Here is a 22,314-nt window from a genome sequence, read left to right on the forward strand (position 1 = left end):
CCTGCCAAAGAGCAGAACCTTACCTTTGTCCCTATTGAATTTCATTTTGTTAGCTCATGCCCAGTTCTCCAATCTGTTAAGGTAATGAGCATAGCCAGGGAGGTGGGGGGCACCTGCCCCCCCATCAAGTAAATAAATAAAAATACTTAACTAACTGGTCAGTTGTGTTGCAGATAAGTTGGTTCCCCCCCCCCCAAGCCTGCCCTCCCAAATCCTGGCTATACACATGGTTAAGCTCATCTTGAATCCCAATATAGACAGAGTCCACAGAGACTTACTGTATACCCAAAGAGGTGAGAAACCAAGAGATACTACAAGATTTCATAGATAAGCAGTGAGAGACTAAACCATACAGAAGATCAGAACCTTGATGGGAACAGCTCTGCAATTTCTCAATATGTACCTCACTCAGCATACCTAGAAGGAAATTCAAGCCTTTACAAATGGGGCTTTCCATTTAAATTAAGCCTCAGCTCAGAGATGACTTAACACTGTAGGAAATTAAAAACCTACTAACTTTACGCAGGTGGCGCTGTGGGTTAAAGCCTCAGCACCTAGGACTTGCCGATCGAAAGGTCGGCGGTTCGAATCCCTGCGGCGGGGTGCGCTCCCGCTGCTCGGTCCCAGCGCCTGCCAACCTAGCAGTTCGAAAGCACCTCCGGGTGCAAGTAGATAAATAGGGACCGCTTACCAGCGGGAAGGTAAACGGCGTTTCCGTGTGCGCCTCTGGCTCGCCAGAGCAGCGATGTCACGCTGGCCACGTGACCCGGAAGTGTCTCCGGACAGCGCTGGCCCCTGGCCTCTTAAGTGAGATGGGCGCACAACCCCAGAGTCTGTCAAGACTGGCCCGGACGGGCAGGGGTACCTTTACCTTTTACTAACTTTACTAGGACTGCAGTGTGAAGGTGGGACTAATGTGGAGGACTCGGATGATGATTCTGGAGAAGATGGTCATGATTAGCAAGTAAAAAACACCACCACAGCAGAAAAGAGAGAGTTTCCTGAGTCAAATTGACCTGAAGAGTCTACAAAACCTTTATTATGTATGCTTCTATCCTCTAGTCTACATCAAGCTGAATGATGTTCACCATACCCTGAATCATTTTGCTGCTTGATTAAACACTGCACTTGAATTGTGCCTTTTTTCTTCTGTTTGCTCTTAATGGGGGAAATGGGAGCTCCCCCCCTTATTCTTGAGGCCTGTTACTGTAAACTGCACTGTGATCTTCGGGTGAAGGGCAATACATTTAATAAATAAAAATAATAAATTGAGGTCTGTGGCCATTTCTACCCAGGACTTCTCCCTGGAGATGGATCCTGCAGGTACATGATTTCTGGGTTTACTTCTCAAGCTGTGGGTTAGGGGGGTGGTGGTGGTTGGGGGGGGGGGAAGGGATATATTGTTGGGAGAGATGCATAAACTGCTGTGTTATGCAAGCTCATAGTTGTTTTAAGCTTTAGATATAATTTTGGCTAATGTGAATATTTTGTCAATGGGCTGGGTTCCATATCAAAACGAGAAAGTACAAAAATTCCTACATAAAAAAATAATCCTGATATCATTTGCTTTCAAGAAACCTACAAAGAAAAACGAGCGAGTAATTTGTACTGCCCCCTAAAGGTGGGATTTGGTATAATTTGCCTGGATCCTCAAAAGCTAGGGGTGTGGCTTTATGGATTGCCAAGAAAACAGGCATTGTATATAATGATGTTCCAATAGATCAGAAGGGTTTTTTGTGTGTGTGTTTTTGAAACAAGAAGAAGAAGAAGAAACTATAGAGAAACAAAAATTATACAATTGGTTCAGTCTATGCCCCTAACTCCACTCAACCTATTTTATCAGCTCTACTGTTTCAATTATCAAATTTTAAAGAGGGTCCATTAATTTTAGGGGGAATTTTAACATGACTTAATAATCAATTGGATAGGACATTCATAAACCCTAATAAATTAACACCAGTTTTTCTCAACTAATAAATAAATGAACTTTGATCCTTGGCGAGTGCTTTATACCTAATAAACACAATTACACTTTTCAAAAAGCTTTTTCGCTTATTCCAGAATAGTTCATATTTTGATTTCATTTGAATTTATTCCCTGTTAAATTGGCCTTGATTACCAATATTATCATCTCTGACCATAGCCCCATAACTCTTATGTTCTGCTTTGCAAATCCTGTAAGACTTTACTTGGAAAATAAATCCAAGATTACTCAGAACCTCAGCCTTAACTGTAAATATAGCTCCAGTTATTACCGAATGCCTTCAGAACAATTATAGTGAATTTCATACTCCTGATGTTGTGTGAGACACATCCAAAATTGTGATAGGAGGAAATGGCTAATTGAAATCTCTGAAATCTACCCCCTCCAAAAAGAGAGAAAAAAATTATTAAAATCTACATATTATGTGGGAGCTCAGCACAGAATGACTAGAGGCCCCTGTATTTAACATTTACATAGAACAGGGTTGGACTTTGGTCATCTTTCATAAATAAATAAGTAATTTAGCCAAGAAATTGCAATGGGAATTCTAAGCAGAAAAGTAAATGCCCCCACTGAATATGACTGGGTGGGTGTGAAAAGGGTGGTTTGGTACTCATGGGTGCAATAAACTACGTAAATTAAGATTACCAGCTGTTAGTAATCCTAGAATGACTGGTTTTACGGATGCAGATTGGGCTGCGATGTACAACTGATTATAAATCCACAGGTGGATATGTATTTATGTTTGGAAACGGTCCCATTTCATGGGGCAGTTATAAACAGAGTTGTATAGCTTTATCTTCCACAGAGTCTGAATACATTGCAGCCACAGAAGTGTGCAGAGAGATGGCCTGGCTCAGACTTTGGGGTGGTGAGAAAGGGGCCTGTTAGTCCAATGGAGTTGCCTAAAGCTGTCCCAGAGCGAGAAATTCCAGGCAAGGACAAAGCACATTGAGGTGAAGTATGTGTGTGAGGCCATCCACGAGGGACTTGTGGAACTGTCTTATTGCCATACCAAGGAGATGACTGCGGGCTTCCTGACAAAGCCCCTACCAAAGGAGAGTTTCCAGAACCTTTGTGTCAAGCTGGGACTCTGGGTTGTTGAATAAAATTTATGTATATAAATGTATGTTGCTGTTATGTACTGAGCTGAATAGGATCCAAACTGCAGCAGTCTGATTGGTCCTAGAACAATAGGATCCAAAATGCAGCAGTCTGATTGGTCCTAGAACAATAGGATTCAGAATGCAGCAGTCTGATTGGTCCTAGAACAATAGGATTCAGAATGCAGCAGTCTGATTGGTCCTAGAACAATGCAGCAGTATGATTGGTTGGGTGGAGGCACCCAATCCAGCTCCAGATAGAAGTGAATCCACAACCTGATTGGCCTACAGGAGAAGTCCGGAATTAGCCAATCACGTGCAGCCCATTGTGTAAATAATGTATATAAAGCAGATACTTTGAGGGGACTTCCTTCCTCCTCACCACTATGAGCTGAATAAAGAGCATGAAATCACTTTGCGACTCTGAGTATATTTCAGTTGCATTGCCCGAGAAGGGGTATGTGGGATGTATTACTAGAGCAGTCAAGTATAACATTTTCCTGTTGCCTAGAATGGACACACAGGGATGTGGCTCCAGACAGGGAGGACTTCCTGCCATACCTGCTCTGGAACTTCCTCCCCCTGTGTGTGACCAGGTAGATGGGCGTGACCCTAGCTGACCACATAAAAGGGCTGGCCACGCAACCCCCATTTCTCTCTTGGACTCTTACTCCCTTACTCTTGGATTCTTGCTGTCCTGGCTTTTAGCCAGCGCATGGCTCAAGCTTCACATAGGATGGAGCCCACAAGCAGAAAGTCTGAAATGTAGCTCAGACTTCTTTTCATTTTAACCGCAAGATAAATCCTGCCTTCAAATTACTGCTGTGAACTGAATGTGAGTAAAACACTATTCTTACTTTTAAAGAAGACTGTGTTGTGCTATTATTATTTTAAGAGGTAAATAAAGGGGAAACTTACCAGGAACAATCCAGACTCTACAAGTCAGACAGGATTGTTTAATTAAAGGATTTTAACAAATCATCAGCTTGCTTCCAATAAGCTGCAAAGGGAATGTGCTCTGCTGTTTACTCACTAGCGTGAGTGAGAAGGGATAATATCAAAACAATATATCTTCAGGTGGCGCTGTGGGTTAAAGCCTCAGCGCCTAGGACTTGCCGATCGAAAGGTCGGCGGTTCGAATCCCTGCGGCGGGGTGCGCTCCCGCTGCTCGGTTCCAGCGCCTGCCAACCTAGCAGTTCGAAAGCACCTCCGGGTGCAAGTAGATAAATAGGGACCGCTTACCAGCGGGAAGGTAAACGGCGTTTCCGTGTGCGGCTCTGGCTCGCCAGAGCAGCGATGTCACGCTGGTCACGTGACCCGGAAGTGTCTCCGGACAGCGCTGGTCCCTGGCCTCTTAAGTGAGATGGGCGCACAACCCCAGAGTCTGTCAAGACTGGCCCGTACGGGCAGGGGTACCTTTACCTTTACCTTTTTACCCTCCTTAACATCCCCACAGTATGTGGGCACAGGAATGGCACCTAGACTTTGGTTTAGGATTGGGCATTGAAGGAAGGCGGGGTTCTTGTACCTTTAACAACTGTGCAGCAGGCAGACATTCAACAGGTTAAGCATTTTCTAGTATGGAAGTACAATTACAAGAGAAGCTTCTCCTGGGCTCATCTTGTCTGTCACACATTTCATTCCATGTATAGCTTATTTTTGGGCGGTCCACTCCTCCTACTAAAGAAGGCACAAATCTGCATGTGACACAAGCCATAATTACGAGGTGTATTGTAGCAGCACACACTCTGTGTGTATACTTTTTAAAGAGATGGAATCTTAACATACCGCTTCCGCTGGCAAATAGAGAGGATCATATGCATATTTAGGGTTGGTTTTTCAGGCAGAGGATCACATTGATATGTAGTGCCGGGAGGGGGGACTTCAAATGTACATGTTACCTCTGGATCTTGCAGAGTCTTAAGAAGGACCTGCACAAGGAACAGAGGAAACTGCCTTATACCTAGCCAGACCAAAAGGCCATCTCATGTAGTAATGTTTACACTGACTGGCAGCTACTCTCCAGAGTTTCAGAGAGGAAGCCTCCCCCAGCCCTACCTAAAGATGCCAACGATTGAACCTAGAACCTTCTCTAACCACTGAGCTATGCCCTTTCCACCCAAGAGAGACAAGATAGCAGCACCTGCCTTCTGCTCTCCCGCTGGATGGCTGGATGGATTGGGCCCAGAAACAGAAGTGAGCAGGAAGCGATGTATTGGAGGAGGAGGAACAGTGGGCCCACCAAGGGTTCCTTGCCCAAGCTGCAGGGGTGGCTGGTGCCCCCCTGGGACTGGTAGGGCGGAAGAAAAGGAGCCCAACAGCAGGTGGCGCCAGAGCCAATGGCAGGCTGGGCCACCCAATTCCTGTCTCCTCCCAGTGCCCTTCTCCCAAGGCAACACTGAGGCCAAGGAGGAGGGAGCAAATGCCACTCACTGGACTGGCTGTAAGTCAAAAAGACAGGCAGGTGAGGACTAGCTGAGGGCAGGTTCAACCTTAGCATAGAAATATCCCTCAAACAAAACCCCTCTAGAACTGTTGCCAGTCAATATAGATTGCACTGAGCTAGATGAACCAATGTCCTGACTCCTTATCTCTGCTTCTGTTTTCCTGAACAGTGCTTTAAATAGGACCTGGAAACAGACTGGAAGCCACTGCAGCTACTAATATCCTAGCACCTTCCGCCCGTGCCTCTCTTTTGGGGAAAGGGCTGTAGATCAGGGGCAAAACAAGACCCTTGCATGCAGAAGGTCCCGTGTTCCAGTCCTGATATCCCCAGGTAGTGGCCGCCTGAACCCCGGAAAGCCACTGCTAGCCAGTGCAGACATTTCTGAGCTAGATGGGCCAGTGGGCCTGACTCAGTTTAAGACACTTTCCTACTTTCCTAAGCTGCTACCAAAGGAAGCAAAACAATAAAATTAGCATTGTTATTAATAAAATTATACTATATGTTTATTGTTAGCCTGTACTGCATTGCAATCCTTTTAAAGCACAACATTTTCCAGTTTGGGCTATGCTACTGGTGCTCTTGCCTTGATTTTCATCGAAAGGAGACTTCCCCTATATTATTATTATTATTATTATTATTATTATTATTATTATTATTATTATTATTATTATTATTATTTTCTATGCTGCCCTTCATCCGAGAATCACACAGCGGTTTGCAATCGGAAAACACAAGAATGCATTCCGTAACTATCTGTTGCACTTCCCTCTCCTCTCCCCTTCCCCGAGCGAGGGAACCTCGGCTCTTGCACCCCTCTCGGCACCCCCTCCCCCGCCGCCGCCCCCAACACACCCACGATGGCACCCTCCCACCTCCCTCTCTTCTAGCCTCTTTGCACACCTGCAAAGCAATAAACAAACGCTCCCCCCCTCCCGTCCACACACCCGCTTTGCTTTTGTGATGCAGCTGGTGGGCAGGTTGCAGGGAGAGGCGGGGGCGCGAGGCGAGGGCTGCCCCTGGGTGGGGAAAAGGGAGAGACGAGAGGGCTTGGGGAGGAGGATCCCCCTTCTCTGGTCCTTGCAAAGGGGGGCGGGGGAGCGGCGTTGTGTGCGTTGCAGACTTGCGGTGTGTGCGGCGGGGTGCCGGGGACGCGACAGCTGAGCCTGTGATCCCGCCCGGCGCCGGAGCAGCCGCCGCCGCCGCCGCCAAAGCAGAGCCGCCGCCGCCTCCTCCCTCCTCCTCCCTCCTTCTTCTTCTTCCTCCTTCGGCAATGCAGGGCTATCCATCCTGCGCAGGCGGTGGTTGCTGAGCAAGGACCCGCCGCAGGGGAGCGGGGGGGACGCGCAGAGGGGTGAGCCGGAGAGACCCCCAACCCTGACGGTGGTGCCTGGCGGGTTGGGGTGGGGGGGAGGGAGGGAGGGAGGCGGAGGAGGCTGCGGGGAGGGGGTGGTGTTGCATGGGGGAAAGGAGCGGCGGGGGGAGGGCAGGGAGGAGGGGAAAGGAGGGAGGGAGGGATGCCTCCCACAGATCTCCCCCCACCCCACTTTTACTTTCTGCAGTTCTTCGCTTTCTGTCTGTCTGCAGCCCCCCCCCCATCCCCATCATTCCTAGGCTCATCCGCAGATCGGCTCGGCTGCCTTTCGATTCTCATGCCCCCCTAATTCCTAACCCACCCACCCCCAATTTGATATGGTGACCCTGAATTTTTATGTCCCCTAATTCATTGCCTAGCTCCATCCCTCTCAAATCTGGTTAGATGTCTCTTAATAGTGTCTGTTAAAAAGGTCTCGTCTTTATATAACATATTTAAGCCCTGGCAATTGTCTGGTTTTCTTTTGTTAATATGCACCCTGTTATTCTTAACCTCCCGCAGCAGCACCATCTGTCTGGGACCCTATTAATTCCTAACCCTAATATAAACACACACACACACACACACACACAATCCCTCCTCAGATCTCTTGGGCTGCCTCTGAATGTCTTATGGGTGTCCTTTGATTCCCATGTCCCCTAATTCAGTATGCCCAGGTGTTCCTGAATTCTTTACCTTCCTGTCCCAAATCTGTTTGGGTGTCCTCTGATTCCTGTTCTCTGCCCCCCAACCAGCACCTTCGTTAAGATGCGTACACATTTGTCTGTGTTTACCTTTTGCTAACCAGCATTGCATGGGACGGGGACACACACACACACACACACACACACACACACACACACACACTTTTGTGTGTGTGTGTGTGTGTGTGTGTGGAGAACGAGCGAGTGCAAAGGGCCACTGTCCCTTTGCAAAATGTGTCCCATTTTTCCGTGGTCCTTCCTTATTGCACTATGCCTGGCACTGCCCACCTACCCTGCACCCCCAAGAATGCATGCTCAATATCTGGTTTTCATGGGTGAAAGAGACAGCCACCCCCACAATATACATTTCCAACAACTTCAGTCCCTAGCCCAGATCCCTCTGTCCAAAGGCAGAGGCTATCAGGCAACTCTTGAGGAGCAAAATCAGGCCCTTTCCCCTGCTTCTCTAGCACTATCGATAATATCCTGTCAAACAACCTCTGGATCCTTTCCCTTGTGAATTCTTTCTGCAAATGCATCCCCATGGTACCCCAATACATCAGGATTGTCCCCTCTCCTACACAGTCACACAGCACCCTATACACTCTTCCAGCACTCTTGCTGTTTCCAGGGAACACCAGAAGCTGTCTTATACTGAGCTAGATGGTCAGTATTGCAGACACTGACTGGCAGGGGCTTTCCAGGATTTCAGATATCTCCAGCCCTACCTGGAGATGCCAGGGATTGAATATGGGACCTTGGCAAGCAAAGCAGTTGCTCTACCACTGAGCTACAGCCTGCTCCTTAGTGGGGGCAGGTATACTGGGGTACCATCATGGACATCCCAACTCTTTCTACTTCTCCTAAACATATTAAACACATGTCCACCCCCTTCAAGTTATGTACATCATCTCTTAAAATGCAACCTTCTTAACTTCCCAATAAAGCAGGATGCGGCCCTCTCCTTTCTCACTCACCACATTTGACATTAAACCCCATTCCAGTCCCTTAGAAACCCTGAGAGCCCCCGTGTTTGTTCACAACTCCATTGGACATTAGTTCCCTATATTTGTTGCACTGATGTTTTAATGATAATTATTTTATATATATTTCCTTTTTAATAGGTTTTTAAATTTTAGCTGTGTTTTTATCTACAGTTTTATTATGTATCCTGTTTAGAGGCCTATTTGAGTAAAAGTGGTTTATAAATCTTTCTAAGTATTTTTTTTAAAAAAAACACAACAACAGCTATGCCCCTCTAAACAGGAAGAACTTGATCCATTCTCCCAATGCACAGCTTAGATCCTACAGATTTTCATCTACATACCCACTCTTACCAGAACCACTGCTCTAGAATATCCTGGTAAGTGGCGTAGCGTGGGGGGTGCAGGGGGGGCGGCCACACCGGGCGCAACATCTGGGGGTTAGGGTTAGGGGGCGCAAATCCATGGGTTAGGGGGCGCAAATTACTTGCCTTGCCCCGGGTGCTGACAACCCACGCTACGCCACTGATCCTGGTGTAGCAGACCCTCCCTCCCCCCCTTAAGCAGAAAACCTCCCCTTTCTGTGCTTAAGGGGGGAGAAAACCCTATGTCTCAAAGCTTTCCAGAAGATGCATGTACTGCACCTTGTGTGACCTGGAACTCTTGCCCCTTAATCTGAGAGGTGGACAGGTTCAGTAGAAAGAGACCCTGCAAATGCAAAGGTTCACAGAGACTTCCCCTTTGAGGGCTTTAGTCACACACCCATCCTGCTTGACCTCAAGATGCATAAATCTCTACATTCCTTGATCTACAAATCCTCTTGAGTTCTTTTCAATTTCTGTTTGCCCTTCAGTTTTGCACATACAAAGAGCTTTTCAAAAATGTTCACTGGCCAGGCATCTCTGGAAACCCTGTCCCACTAAGTTTCCTCTGTGTCTCTGAATTTGCCCCAGGGATCCTGACACACAACCGTTCTTCAAGATTTAATTCTCCCCCTCACACTCTGCTCTACACACCCAGAGTCCTTGGCTCCATAGTTATTGACAATACAGTTCTCTATAGAGGCTTAGCACCTCCACCTCCTACAGCCTCCAGAAATGCTGCTTCCTAGCCTAGAGAGGGTGGAAAAAATGGCTGGGGGGCGGGGACGGGAATCAGTGTATAATCTCATAATTCAGATTATTTGTGTAACCTTCTGAGCAGTGGATATTGCTGGATTCTGGGTTTATTCTTTTTTAGTTCTACAGGGTCTCACGTGATGGACGTTTGTACAAAATGTAATTATTTACAGTCTTGCCTGAGTTCCAGAATCAAAGCTGGTACTACCTTCCTGGATGTATCTGAGTAATGTTTTTGAGACCATGTCTGTTTGTGGGGAGTTTGATTAAGAGATTGCACCCAGGGCAGTTTACAAATTGGTTAGAATGTCTGACTTAACATCTCTGTATCTAAACAGATAAGACTAAGGCCATCTTCACCCCTTAACTATAATTTATATACTGTATTGGGTGGTTGGCAACATGCAGGTTGGCCACTAAATAAGTAAACCAATTACCTTCATACAATGAGATATTAATGCATTTCTTTGCAGTACAGTACTTAAATCATTAACTAAAACTTGTTTTAATGAAAAATATGCGGAGATGCACTTAAGACATACCCTCCAGTTTATATATCTGTGCTACATCCTGGTATTAAAAAGAATGTAGGATTTTATCCCGTTAGACCTGCAGACCCATTAAGATTAATGGACACAGCTAGGCCCAGTAATTCCAGCGGGTCTACTCTGCGTAGGACTCGGGGGGGGGGCACCTGTGCTATACATACCCCCTTTGACAGCCAAGGCTTTCCCCCCAAAGAATCCTGGGAACTGTAATTTCTTAAGGGTGCTAAGAGTTGGATCCCTATCCTCCACAAGGAGCTATGGTTTTCAGAGTTCTTGGGGAAGAATTTGTTGCTAAACCATTCTGTGAAATACTGTATAGTTCTGTAAGGGGAATAGCGGGCTTGCTAACAACTCTTAATGAACTACAGTTCCCATAATTCTTTGTTTAAAGCAGTATGATGATGCTTCAGCTGTATTGTGGAGATGGGGCCTTAGTGGGATGCAACCCAAGGCCTAGGTGAGGCCCAGCTCAAATTTGTTTGGTTTGTTGTGGTGGTTGTTAAAGAAGACCCATTTTTGTGTAGGCATATCTTTCTCTCTCTCTGTGTGTGTGTGTGTGTGTGTGTGTGTGTGTGTGTGTTGGGGCATTATGTGTGTGCATGTGTGAACTAGCCCCACGAGCAGGGAACCAACAGGATCGGGGGGGGGGGGGTGCGGGAAGGAGGCAGCTACAGGATTTAAGTGAACCACAAGTGGGTTCCTCCAGCAGCAGGGACCAGGATGGAGCCGAGAGTGTTGCCATGGCAACAGGGAGGCATAAAATATCTGAAATGCTGCTGTGGTAACAGTGCGGAGGTAGTTTAGGGCTATCTCCATGGCAACTTTGGGGGGGGGGTTGCTGCTGCTAAGGGTCAGGACTGTCACCTTAGAAACCTGGAGATGCTAGAGGTGTTTACCATATGGCTCCTTTGAACACCGGGCCCAAAACTATAGAGGTCAGGGAGTGCCACCCACGGCAACTGATGGGGAGCCGTCAAGCGGGAGTTGCTATGACAATGCAAGGGCGAGATGCAGCATGAATATGGGATGCGGTCCTAATGGGCATCTGAGCATGTGTAGAGTGCCTTACTCCTCCCTACAGGAGGGAGGCTATAATCCATGCCCTCCTACTATAAATGAAGCTGAAGTCCTAAACACATTTACCACAGAGTAAGGCCCCTTGAACTCTATGGGATTTACTTCTGAGTATTTTATTTTACTTACAATATTTACGTACAACTTTTTGAGCAGATCTCACAAATCTTTTACGTAAGATTATTACAACTAGAAGCATTTATTTATTTTTTAAAGAAGAAATTGCAATAGAATGGAAAAGACAACTTGGTTGCTTAGAAAAAAACTGCTACTGCTTCTTCTCCCCTCCCCTTAGGGCAAGTTTCTTCTGCAGAAGCTCCTGTGGTGACATTTGAGGGGTAGGGAGAGGGGCTGCTATGGGAGCTGGAGGGTGGCAGGCCCTCAAACTACTTCCTTCAGTACTTCCTCCCCTCAAGCAAGATGGGCCTTCAGGCACAACCAGGCATGCATTGGGTTGTCTCTAGCTAAATAATATTCAGAGTAGACCCATAGACCTGAATGGACCTAAGTCAAAATAATATCCACAATTTTTAATGAATCTATGTAGGACTAACATGAGGTACAACAGGGTTGCAATGGATCTTTCCTTTTGTTCTCTGATAAGGATCATGCAATGCATTGATTGTGCTTTTTATTACTCCTCCTCCTCCCTCCCTCCCATTACATATCAGACAGGGACTTCTCTGTTGTCTTTTGGGGGCCTATGGAAGACCTTCCTTTATCCAACTTGTCTTTTAAGTGGAGATTTTTTTTTAATCCCAGCCTGTAACTGCATTGAATTTGGCATTGTTTTTATACGTGAACTTGTTCTAGTTGTGAAATATATCTGTATTGTTAATGTTTCATTGTTAAACTGCCTTGATATGTTTCATAGCAAGCGACTCGTAAATGATTTTTAAAAAATTATTCTTAACAACCATATTCATACGGCTGAAGTGAGAAGAAGCACTCTCACAACACTTTGACAATCATGGCTCCCCACCCCAAAGAATCATGGGAACAGTAGTTTGTTAAGGGTTCTGAAACTTCTTAGGAGACCCCCTCACAGAGCTACAACCCCCAGCACCCTTGAACACATGACAGTTCCCGGGATTCTTCGGAAAGCCATCCAGTGAAATGAGAGTGCTTTAAATGTGTGGCATTCTTCTTTGGCGATCACTCGTAGCTGAGTAAGATTGTCTTCCATGAAAACGGTCTTAACAGTGAGTCCGTAAGTGACTGTGAAGGCCAATTCTGGATCCACACATCCTTCCACAGTGGGGACATAGGTTTCCAGGCGGGAGTTGATCACGGTGTGGGTTTGCCAAACGTGCATTTCTCCCTTTTGTCCTGAATTTGAGCGTCTTCAAATTCCATGACACCTTTGGTAAAGGCTGATCTCCAACTGAAGTGCTTGCAAGCCGGTGTTTCCCAATTGTTGGTGTTTATACTACTTTTTTTTCCCTTTAGAGAGTCTTTTGTTGACCACCAGCATTACACTTTCCATTTTTAAGTTCGGAATAGAGTAGTTGCTTTGGGAGATGATAATCAGGCATCCGAACAACATGACCAGTCCAACAAAGCTGATGTTGAAGAATCATTGACCTGCCTTCTCTGTGCTTACAGGATGGTGTTAGAAGGAAGCCCTGAAGCAGTGAGCTCCCAGTCACTAGATCTCCGGCGAGCTTGCCCCAAAAGCAGCCGCATTTATCCCTCTCCAGGGGACAGTATCCTGTTGACCAAGGAGCCAGTGAAGTACGGGGAGCTGATCGTGTTGGGGTAAGTGAAGGGGACCCTTTCTGCCTGCAGTCCCCCATGCAGACCTGGACACATTTTTTTAGTGCTCAGCTCTGGAACATGAAATAAAAAGAAGCTGATGAGCAGGAAGCCTGAGCATGTACAGAGTACGTTTCTCTCACCACTGAGTAAAAATAGCCATGTACTTCCAAGGTTAGTGGGTGATGACCTTCAGATCAGATAATTTGTCTCCCAGGCAGGCTTGAACCCCGATCATGTCTCTTTTAGAAGGGGTTCAGAGACCCTGTTATAACCAGGCCTGCATAGCAAGCATCTAACCAAGCCATTGGAGACCCCGTAAAGATAATGGTTTTGCTGGCTTAGGAACATAAGAAGAGCCTGACGGCTGGATCAGGCCAAAGGCCCTTCATAGTCCATCATCCTATACTCATAGTGGCCTTTGCGAAACCCAAAAGTCAGATCTGAGTATAAGAGCTGTCTCCCCACAACGGGCATCCAAAACTATACTGCCTCTGACAGTGGAGGCATTTGCAAAGCTTTGAAAACAACAAAAGGGCATTTCTCAAAGCCCCAAAACGCCACCCAACAACCCTTCACCAGGGCCTGTTCTTTATGAATCAGGGGTTCAAGATATTTCTCTATGTTGCAGAGACTGCTTGGGAAGTGGATTTAGGATTTTTAACAAAACACAGGCTGCAAAAAGAAATGGGGGGGGGGGCGGGGGGAGTGGGTGTGCAGATTAATACTTGACACTTCCAAACTGTTGCTATATTCATGTGGGATTCGATCACATATGGACAAATTCAGGTCGTGGAACGATGGGAAGTCTTGCACAACACAATCACTTCCCCAGAAGATCAAACCTTTTGCCAATAGGAAAATGATGGGAAAACATGAGAAAGGGTGGGATAACCCTTGCTTTGATGCAACTTCATCTAATCTCTATGGAAAAAAATAACAATGAATGCTCATCAAATAGCTAAGACAAGAAGTCCAGTCTCCCTGCAAGTGAATCAGTGTGAATGCTCAGTAAACAGATCATCTGGAAGTGCCTGCGGTTGTGTTTGTCCACTAGACTTGAAAGCAGCCTTTTCACAAAGGTGGGCCTCAAAAATAGATATATTTTAAAGAGCACTAGATATTTGAAATCCTGAACTCTCATCAAGTTGAATTGATGTGATGCTCTATTTTACTCTGCACCAAGTACAGACAAACAAACAGATCCATTGGCCTCTCCCAACACAGGTACAATGGCTCCTTGCCCAATGGTGACAAGGGCCGCCGCCGCAGCCGATTGGCCCTGTTCAAGAGGCCGAAACCCAATGGGGTTAAACCAGATGTCATCCACCACATCTCTACACCGCTTGTATCCAAGGTGAGTCCAAAGCCCCTTCCTAGCCACCAGGAATACTCTTCTGCTCATCAGACCACTCTGGGCTTCAATGGGGGGCCATTTTGTACAAGGAGCATAGTGTGGTGATAGAGCACATGCCTGGCATGCTGAAAGTCTCAGATTCAGTCTCTGACATCCTCCAAGTAAGACTAGGAAGGCTCTGGAGAGCCACTGTCAATCATTGTGGGCATGGCCAAGATAGATGGACCAAGGGTCTTATTTGTAATAGGGCAGCTCCCTGCTATTTTTTTAATGCCAGAATCTAGTCCTGGAAAAGATTTATGACTCTAAGCATGTGTAAAATGCATTTCTGTCCCAATACGTAGGGCTGCCATACGTCCAGGAATCAGTCTGTCAAAATGGCGTCCATGCAGATGTTTGCCGAATCAGCAAAATGTCTGGGGAAACCCAGACATATGGCTCAACTTTTCACTTTTGGGAATATGACAACCCTACAATAAGGAAATAGAAACAAAGCTGTCTTGACTCTCATCTGATACCCCAGAGAGCTGCTGCTGGTCATTATAGACAAATTGGCTTAGATGGACCAGTGACCTGACTTGGTTATAAAGAAGCTTCTTATTGTCTCTATTTAAATCAGTTCTTTATTCGGATTCATGAGGACTGGAATCTTACTTTCTTTTTAGAGGCAGGGCTGGAGCTCAGTGGCAGAGCATCTGCTTTGTATGCAGAAGGTCCCTGGTTCAATCCCTGACATCGCCAGGTAGGGCTGGGGAATGACCCTGTTTGAAACCCTGGACAGGTTCTGCCAGTCAGTGTGAACGATAACAATCCAGTTAGATAAATGATCTGACTCAGTATAAGGCAACTTCCTGTCTTCCTCTGTGCAGCTGGGCTTTAGGAATGGGATACAAGCCTCTTGCTCTTTGATCAGGTATCATTAGAAAGGGAACAGGGAATCTCAGAGGCTCGGTGCTGGGATTGAGGTGATGAGTTTAGCTCTGGAGAGGAGCTTTAGATGGGTCCCACAGCTGTTTATTTTATTTCTTCTGCCCAACAGGCACTGAGTAACAAAGGCCAGCACAGCATCTCATACACACTTTCCCGAAGCCACTCTGTGATCGTTGAGTATACTCATGACTGCGAGACCGACATGTTCCAGGTACCTATGACCCTGGCAGCAGAAACAGGAATGCCATCCACTTTGGGTGACTAGGTGCCTGTGCCTTCAGCAGATGTCTGATGTATGAGGGTTTTTTGTGCCACATATACTTTTTATTGTGCATCTATGATGATTTGAACTCATGATGGTTATACACAATGACCCTTTCAATACTGTTGGAACCTCCAAATGTTTCAGAGTGGATGTACTGAGTAATTTCCAAGCAACACATGCCCCATAACTTCCTGCTGAAAACCTGTGTGAGCCTTGGCAGGTGCCCAGCGGTGCCTACCACCGATGATGGCTATGATTTCATGCCCTGTGGATATTGCATCAGATTGTTGTTTTAATATCTGCTTCAGTGAGGCTCTGGAGATTCCAGAGATGGTGGCAGCCGTGGCACCACTTTTCCCTTTGTCATTTAGCTGAAATACCTGTTGTGTTCTGATCTTGCGCAGGATGCTAGGAAGAAGGCAGCAGTGCTTAGGCGATGGCACCAATGTGAGTCCTGACTCTGGCCTCTGGTGGTACAGGAGGTCCTTCTGGAGGCCCCCATCTGAGGCCCAGCAGTCTCCAGCAGCTGAATCAGAGCCCTGAGGTGTGTCCAGCTCCTCTTGCTGGCGCCTCTGCAGCCTCCATCTGTGGCTGGATCACTGCTGGATTCTGGAGTCATGACAATACTACTTGTCAGGGAACTGCCATCAGAGCTGGAGGCGGAGGGTAGGCTCCAGAGGGATGCCGGAGAGGGTCCCAGTAGGGAGAGAGGCAGCCCATCTGCTGGGGAAGGAAATCAGCGTAACACCAGTGGAGAAGGGGGGCAGAGAGGGGATTTGGAGAGGAGGCTCCAAGACTCTTCGCCAGAAACCAGCGGGGAGAGCACGGGTACTCTGCTGCCCACTCCCTCCCTGCGCAGAAGACTTCCGCGCAGGGAGAGTAGGAGGAGACTTGGCGTCAAAGAACTTCTGGAAGAGATTCAAAAAATGCCCACTGACGGATTCTGCCAGCGACTGAGACAGCCACGAAGTGAAGGGCTGTCCAGACAGAAAGGGTTCAACCAGACAACCAAGCCAAGAGTGGCAGCAACTTACGCACAAGCAACCCCTAGAGCCATTACACCACTGAAATAGTTTTCAACTCATTTGGAAATGCATTTCTTCAAGCCTCAGGTGTGGCCAGGATGTTTTGTTCCTGTGCTGGCTAGTTACTTCATGAACAGATGTGAACCAAAGCTATTATTGAGAGCGCAAGGAAATTAATACAGATATCTGATTGTTACCTAGACCAAGGATGAGGGACCTGTGACTCTCCAATGGATGTTGGACTCCAACTCCCAGCATCCCTCACTGTTGGCCATGCTGGGAGTTGGTGTCCAAGAACATCTGGAAAGCCACAGGTTCCACGTTCCTGATGCAGACTGACAAAACATCTTCTGGAGATGGGACATTAATAAGGGTCCCTCTCATCAATGTAAGGCCTTCCTGACTTCTCTGCATCCGTTTGTGATATTTCAGGATTTTTTGACAGGAGAAAATGCTATCTTCCTGAAACCGAGATGGCAAAATCACAAGTGAACAATGGATGTGTTCGCGAAGCAAACACCAGCGCACTTTTTTTGCCTTTCTGAACTCTCTCTGCCTCCTTTCTTCCCAGATTGGCCGCTCCACAGAGAGCATGATTGATTTTGTGGTGACGGACACGACCCCAGGGGCCAACTCAGCCATCGATGGTCAATCGGCTCAGAGCACCATCTCTCGCTTTGCCTGCCGTGTCATCTGCGAGAGGAACCCTCCGTACACAGCACGCATTTACGCTGCTGGCTTTGATGCCTCCCGCAACATTTTCCTTGGAGTGAGTGAGTCACCAGCACGACTGTGTGTGTCTTTGCGTACGTGTGGTGGAATGGAAAAGTCTTTGGCTTCCAAAGGAGGACAGCACACCTGTATGATATGCAAATATTCACTTTGGTGCAGTTTCCCACAACATGATGGTGGACGGGGACATCTCAGTTGGTGCCATTTCTGCCTGTCACATAAGTTGGCTCACTTGCACCAGCCAGCAGGAGGCAGTTGCTCTGTAAGCAACTCCCTGCAGTGCATCTGCTTGCCATTTCCCCTCGAGGCCTCCTGCCTTATTGCAGCCTGTGAGGGGGCACACAGAGAAGGGCCTCTAATGGCATTAGACCACCCTTCGTCCCCAAAAATGGATTTCTAAATGATATTCAAAGAGACCTGTCTGGCCTGAGCTGGATATAAATGCCCTCTTAGTCGTCCACTTTTTTTCTGGCCTTGAGAAAGTGATCTTTCTCTGCCTTTTCCTTCTCCTCTCCTTTCCTTGTGCGTCATCTTTTTAGTTTTTAAGTCTGATGTAGCCTCTCTCCCCACACACCTTTATGTCTCTCTCTCTGTCTTTATTGATGTGAGCTGCTTCCAGATCCTCAGTGTAGGGATCGCTCATGCCTCTGGCCCTCCAGATCTCTTTCTTTGGTCCTTGGGACCTTCCTGAGGCAACATCACCTTCCCTGACCACACCTCTCACTTTCCTCGAACTGTAGTCATGCCTCTTTCTTGCCTGGACGAAGAGGTTGCAGAAACTTCTGGTTGTGTGTGTGTGTGTCTGGAATGTAGCCTGCCGTACAAAGGTAAAGATTTACATCTGTTTCTCTGACCACTTTTGTCTCTTGCTCTGCCCTCCCCTGGCATGTGACGGCTGGCAGGCTGCCCACGAGTGCGCGCGGCCCGCCCACTTAAAATGGTTCCCCACCCCTGTAGTGAATAAGCAAGGCTCATTCAATTCCGTAGGACAGCCTCCGAGTAGACACGGTTGGGAATGCGGCCTAAACAAATAATTTCCAAGGGCAAATGCGTTCCAAAGCACAACCAAATACACCGCCAAGTGAAGAGAAATAAAAGCATTCAACCAGACAAAAATAACCTTAATCTAAAATGGCTGGGCGAACAAACACATTTTAGCCTGGAGCTGGGAAAGAATATGGTGTCAATGCCGGGCGGAGCTCCCTTGAGGGGGCATGATAGCTCAGTCGGTTAGAGCGTAGTGTTGATAATGCCAAGGTTGCAGGTTCGATCGCCGTATGGGACAGTTACATAGTCCTGCATTGCAGGGAGTTGGATGAGATGATCCTCAGGGTCCCTTCCAACTCTACATTTCTAGGATTCTATGATAATGATTGCCGGTCATGGGTAGGTATGTGTGGGAAGAGGTGAAACCAGCACTTTGAATTGGGCCAGGAAACAGACTGCAACCGGCGGGAAGCAGGGGATTGATGATGAGAGAGACTGTGCTTTGAATAAGCCTGGCTGGAATTGGTTAGGACTCTGCAGGGCAATCCTGTTTCCATGTTCAAAGGCCCCTAGGACAAGTCTTGCCCCCACATCCCCCCTGCCCAAGCGGTGCTGTGATGCCAGTCTCTGGGTTCATTGGCAGGAGAGGGCAGCCAAGTGGAGGACTCCTGACGGACTGATGGACGGGCTGACGACAAACGGGGTGCTGGTGATGCACCCCAACGGTGGCTTCAGCGAGGACTCCACGCCGGGTGTATGGCGCGAGATCTCCGTGTGCGGGAATGTGTATGCCTTGCGGGACAGTCGCTCAGCGCAGCAGCGGGGAAAGCTGGTACGTGGGGAGAGGAAGCCCAGGCAAGGCACCCTGCAGGACCAAGGAGAGGCTCTTGCCCTACTGAGGACCTGTGGCTCAGTGGCAGAGCACCTGCTGGCGTGCAGAAGGCCCCAAGTTCAATCCCTGGCATCTCCAGGAAGGATGGGGAGACACCCTGTCTGAAACCCCAAAATCAGCTTCCAATTCTCCTATTTAAATCAGTCGTTTATTCAGAACCTTGAGGACTGGATCTATTCATTATTTTTTAAGGGGAAGGGCTATAGCTCAGGGTCAGAACATCTGCTCTGCACACAGAAGGTCCCAGCTTCATTCCTTGGTATCTTCGGGAAGGGGTAGGAAACAGCGGCAGACCTACATTTTTGGGGCCCTGACACTTGATCTGTTATGGGGGCTCCTTCATAACCAGCAACGAGGTCCAGCAAACTGCTGTTGTCATCTACAGTGGGATTGTTCCATGACAGATTGCCACAATTTTTTGAAATATTTAACTCCTATATCTCAGATTTTGATTAAAATTGTTGTAGTGAATTATCTCACATGTCAAAGTCGCTGGTGTGAATAAAAAAATAATATGACATAGTTTTTGAGTTATGGGGGGGGGGTGAAAATTAGGGAAATTTTATATATGTGCAGGATGCATCATCAAATGATGAAATTGGGTCTACTAGACTCAATTTTTTAAAGCAATGTAGACTAAAGCTGCTTCAGGGCCCCTCTGAAAAGTCAAACTAATCTAAATAAGATAAAAGGAAAGAAGCAAGAATAAGCAAAGGGAGAAACTAAGGAAGAAGAAAGAGAAGAGAAAATAAACACAAGGCTCTGTACCACAATTATATCTTAACCCTTATTCCACGCATAGAAGAGTCAAGTCTCCCAGCTCTCATCTGGGAGCTTCACCCTCTTCCCCCAGCCTCCCACCCCCTGGAGATCCTCTCTACCCTGCCCCTCATACTGGGCCTTTCACAGACCCTCTTTTCCAGGGACAGTCCCGGATTTACAGAAGCCATCCTGGTTTCTGATTTGATTCAGGAATGTCCCGCTCTTCCTTAGGACGTCCCTATTTTCATCGGAGAAATGTTGGAGGGTATGCTTTCATCTTCTGTCCATCCCCTTCCATCGCAAATAATAATAATAATATTATAATTTATTATTTATACCCTGCCCATCTGGCTGGGTTTCCCCAGCCACTCTGGGCGGCTCCCAACAGGATACTAAAAACACAATAAAAGATCAAACTTCAAAAACTTCCCTAAACAGGGTTGCTTTCAGATGTCTTCTTAAAGTCAGATAGTTGTTTTTCTCTGACATCTGGTGGGAGGGCATTCCACAGGGCGGGTGCCACTACCGAGAAGGCCCTCTGCCTAGTTCCCTGTAACTTCGCTTCTCGCAGTGAAGGCCCTCGGAGCTGGACCTCAGTGCCTCTTCTGACATCTCTCTCTCTCCCCCCACGGCCAGGTGGAGTCCGAGTCCAACGTGCTCCAGGATGGCTCGCTCATTGACCTGTGCGGGGCCACCCTGCTGTGGCGGACCTCGGAGGGACTCCTGCGCACCCCAACCCTGCAGCAGCTGGAGGCCCTGCGCCAGGAGATCAACGCCGCCCGCCCCCAGTGCCCAGTGGGCTTCAGCACGCTGGCGTTCCCCAGCCTGGCGCAGCGGGGCGTGGTGGAGAAGCAGCAGCCCTGGGTCTACGTCAACTGTGGCCACGTCCACGGCTTCCACAACTGGGGCTTCCGCAAGGAGAAAGGGGGGCTGGAGCGTGAGTGCCCCATGTGCCGCCGCTCGGGGCCCTACGTGCCTCTCTGGCTGGGCTGCGAGGCGGGGCTGTACCTGGACGCCGGGCGCCCCACCCATGCCTTCTGCCCCTGCGGCCACGTTTGCTCGGCCAAGACTGTGCAGTACTGGGCGCAGATACCCCTGCCCCACGGCACCCACGCCTTCCACGCAGCCTGCCCCTTCTGTGGCACCTGGCTGACGGGCCAGCAGGGGTTTGTCCGCCTCATCTTCCAGGGGCCGCTCGACTGAGCTGGGGAGGGCGGGGGGCTGGCGGAGGGGAGGGGAGGGCGAGATGGAAAATAAACAGCAACATCTGAGAACAAGGCCCGGCTCTTGGAGGCAGGTGCTCTGCGTGTGTGGTTCAATGAAAGCATCATTTTGGTTCCCTGCCAATGGCTGCGAAACTTCCACCGTATGTAAGGATATCCCAGGCAATGCCAGTTCACAGATTTTTTTGGGGTGCGGTGGGGATGTTGTTGGGCAAGAAGCCCCTCAGTGAGCCCTCTTCCCCCCACCCCCGAAACCTCTAGGGAAACAGGTCACCCTGCTGCAACTTCTTCTAGGAAAATGGTTCTCCCAGTCCCATTTTTTTATAAATACAAGTTTAGATATTTGCAATTCTTTTATTGTTTTAATACTTCAGGACCTATGGAACTCCCTGCCACAATAACTCCTTAATGCGACACATTCCTATTCTCTCCAAGTGCTTTTAAGTCTTCCTAATAGGTATAATAGGCTAGGGGTGAGGAAGATGCCCCTCTTCATGCCATAGTCACCATGGTGCATTCACTTGCCCCTGGCACCAATCCCAGCTGGATTTAGGGCAGAGCAGGCAGTTCCCCTGCCCTGGATGCTGAGCCAAAGAGGCACATAATAATAATAATAATAATAATAATAATAATAATAATAATATACCTGTATTTATGTGGGCACCTACTTAGAAGATTTAAAAACCCTGTATCAAAAGGAATTATTGTGAAAATAAGAAATATTTAGGGTGGAGGGGGATCAAATTTTGTCCTTGCTCAGGGTGCCATATTACCAAAGTTTGCCCCTGCCAATATTCACCCAAAAAGAACGTACAAAGGAAGCAAAGGCTGCACTTCTTTCTCTTTGCTCTTTTTTCACTGTTCCCACCACAGGCTCAGGCAGCTGAAAAGCATGTAGGCAGCAGGGGGGCCACTGGAGGCTGGCGCTGGGCCCCCTTCCAGGCTGTGGGCTTGGGCAGCTACCCAGTTATGATGAGTGAAGGGCCATCCCACAGGGGCAGAGGAGCTGATTTGCATTTAGATCTTTGGTTCAATCCCTGATGACATCTCCAAGCAGGGCTAGGAGAGACTTCCT

The 22,314-nt window shown here is 47.8% G+C and overlaps 1 protein-coding gene across 5 annotated transcripts; it reads left to right on the top strand.

Annotated features, from left to right (window-relative positions):
- The first annotated feature begins 1,399 nt into the window (after positions 1–1,399).
- On the top strand, positions 1,400–21,823 carry PELI3 (pellino E3 ubiquitin protein ligase family member 3). 5 transcript variants are annotated; one of them, XM_079957593.1, is made up of 7 exons: positions 1,400–3,922; positions 12,917–13,069; positions 14,294–14,423; positions 15,463–15,564; positions 17,215–17,412; positions 19,006–19,194; positions 20,653–21,820. In XM_079957593.1, coding segments are annotated over exons 1-7 (1,341 nt in total). In that variant the 5' UTR covers positions 1,400–3,920; the 3' UTR covers positions 21,220–21,820. The 5 variants fall into 5 exon arrangements, with proteins under 5 accessions (XP_079813719.1, XP_079813718.1, XP_079813720.1 ...); XM_079957592.1 differs by lacking the exon at positions 1,400–3,922 and adding an exon at positions 5,766–5,863 and having other exon boundaries at positions 20,653–21,821; XM_079957594.1 differs by lacking the exon at positions 1,400–3,922 and adding an exon at positions 6,558–6,884 and having other exon boundaries at positions 20,653–21,819.
- Positions 21,824–22,314: the final 491 nt, after the last annotated feature.

The sequence above is a fragment of the Podarcis cretensis genome (assembly GCF_951804945.1).
Source record: "Podarcis cretensis genome assembly, chromosome: 16".
Lineage (NCBI taxonomy): Eukaryota > Metazoa > Chordata > Lepidosauria > Squamata > Lacertidae > Podarcis > Podarcis cretensis.